This window comes from Octodon degus, unplaced genomic scaffold (genome assembly GCF_000260255.1).
Source record: "Octodon degus isolate 3935 unplaced genomic scaffold, OctDeg1.0 scaffold00016, whole genome shotgun sequence".
Lineage (NCBI taxonomy): Eukaryota > Metazoa > Chordata > Mammalia > Rodentia > Octodontidae > Octodon > Octodon degus.
In genome coordinates, this window is record NW_004524592.1 from 8161669 (window position 1) to 8164176 (window position 2508).

General features: G+C 48.2%; 1 protein-coding gene across 1 annotated transcript in view; it reads left to right on the plus strand.

Moving 5' to 3' along the window:
• LOC101581091 (histone H1.0-like) overlaps nt 1-1816 on the plus strand; it is a 54302-nt gene extending 52486 nt beyond the window's left edge. Inside the window, exon 3 of the mRNA XM_023710154.1 lies at nt 751-1816. Coding sequence (XP_023565922.1) covers nt 751-1416 — 666 coding nt within the window. The 3' untranslated portion in view covers nt 1417-1816. The remainder of the gene's footprint in view (nt 1-750) is intronic.
• Nucleotides 1817-2508: the final 692 nt, after the last annotated feature.

Consider the following 2508-nt stretch of genomic DNA (forward strand, 5'->3'; position numbering starts at 1 on the left):
TACCCAACCACAGGTAAATACACATTTTTTAAAGCTGCACATGGATCATTTTCTAAAACTGATCACATACTAGTCCATAGGTTATGCTTAAGTAGATGCAAAAACCAAAAATTATCCCATGAATATTATCTTGACTACAGTGCAAAGAAACTGGAAATAAATGACAAAAGAAACCAGAAAAAAAACCCATGAATACCTGTAAATTAAACAACACCCTCCTCAGCAACCAATAGGTTATAGATGACATTAAACAAGAAATTAAACAATATCTACAATTCAATGAAAATTCAAGCACAACTTATCAGAACTTATGGGATGCAATAAAAGCAGCTATTTTTAGAGGGAAATTTATAGCTGTGAACTCTTACACTAGGAAAATAGAATGGGAACAAATAAACACCCTAATGGTACACCTCAACCCTACAGAAAAGGAAGAGCAAACCAAATCCTAAACCCAAAGACAGGAGAAAATTATAAAGATGAGAGCAGAAATTAACGCATTCAAGACAAAGAAAACAATACAAAGAATTAATGAATCAAAAAACTGGTTCTTGAGACAGCGGAGCTGGGAAAGGGGAGGTGGAGGAGGCGGAGGCAGAGCAGGAGCTAGGCAGTGGGACTGAGCGGTAGGCCGGCGGGGCTGGGCCACGCAGAGCCCGCCCAGCGAGCCCTCCCACGACCTGCGCGGGTGGAAGCAGCAGCGTCTTCTCACCAGCATCCCTGCTGCCGGAGTCTGGACGGGGCTGGTAGCTAGAGGGCCGAGAGCAGATCCCTCCGAGGGCTGGCCCTTGGGAAGGCGCCTTCAGCAGTGGGACCAGGCAGGTCACCATAACCGAGAACTGCACATCCGCCCCTGCAGCCAAGCCCAAGCGCGCCAAACCCTCTAAGAAGTCCACAGACCACCCCAAGTATTCCGACATGATCGTGGCTGCCATCCAGGCCGAGAAGAACCATGCTGGCTCCTTGCACCAGTCCATCCAGAGCCAGTACATCAAGAGCCACTACAAGGTGGGGGAGAATGCCGACTCCCAGATCAAGTTGTCCATCAAGCGCCTGGTAACCACCGGGGTCCTCAAGCAAACCAAAGGGGTGGGTGCCACTGGGTCCTTCCAGCTGGCCAAGAGCAATGAGCCCAAGAGGGCAGTGGCCTTCAAGAAGACCAAGAAGGAGGTCAAGAAGGTGGCCACACCAAAGAAGGCAGCCAAGCCCAAGAAGGCTGCCTCCAAAGACCCAAGCAAGAAACCTAAAGCCACCCCAGTCAAGAAGGCCAAGAAGAAGGCGGCTGCCACACCCAAGAAAACAAAAAAAACCAAGGTTGTCAAGGCCAAGCCAGTCAAGGCATCCAAGCCCAAGAAGGCCAAACCGGTGAAGCCCAAAGCCAAGTCCAGTGCCAAGAGGGCTGGCAAGAAGAAGTGAGGAGGAAGCCTTTTCTTACGGACACTCCACTCTCTCACTCTGTAAATACTTTTTTCCTTTCTTCCTTGATTCTTTGCAACCCTTTGCCCCGTTTGTTCTGACTTTGTAAGAGACAGACTTTGAATTCCTCGGAGATTGTGGAATAATTGCTTTTTCCTTCCAGTTGTGCAAGGACCGCAACAACAAATCTCATCTCTGTAACGATGAGGATGTACTTAAATTTCGTTTTGTTGATTCGCTATTAATCTTAATGGGGTTCGGGTTTGGGTGGGGTGTGTGTTGTGTTAGGGGGGTTGCTATGAGGGTAGATGGGGATGGAGAGAACAGGCTCAGCAGTTTGTCCTCCTAAAGGAGAGGGAGCCCAGGAATTTATTGTAAAGGTCTGTAGGAGTGTCTTTAAGGTGTTTTGTTTTGTTTTTTAAGTTGGGCACCCCTGTGAGAATTTCACAATCTTTACTGGGGTGAGAGGGGAGAGCAGCAGGGGGTCCAAGGCCAGGTCCTTCTCTCCTCGGTCTGAGTGCCCTTCTGGCCTCCCTATTGTCTTAGGGAAGGGGGGGGGAGGGACAAGTCGCAGCTGCTTGGAGAAACTAGCTTTTCACTATCAGCTAGAAATCAGCTATGGGGGAGGGGGCTCTGTGGCATAGGCCAAATCTCTTAATGGGAGTGGAAACTTTGGGGGAAGGATGGGGAGTCAGCCAAGTGCCTCAGTGTGCCCTGCTGAAACTTGGGTTTTTCCATACAGTTTGATGGATTGTTATCACCTTGGGACGACTTTTTATGTCTGTTTTGTCCCTTCTCTAAAGACGTGGCTTTGCTTGGTCTGGTGGGGCTCCAGTCCCACCACCAGCTGCTTAAAAACCTCCCGACCTCTTTTTAATTCTGAGTCTGGTTTTTTTGTTTTTTGTTTTTTTAGGTAGATGTAGAGGGGAGGGGGAGGGGCAGGGAGTGGACGGTAAGACATACTGCAGCTGATTTGGAATTTGCTACATAGTTATAGAGCTAGATCTATGTGCATGTGTGTGTATTTGTATATATGCATACCTAGGGCTACTGCTTAGGTTTTACATCAGGAGCTGGGAGAAAAAACCTGTA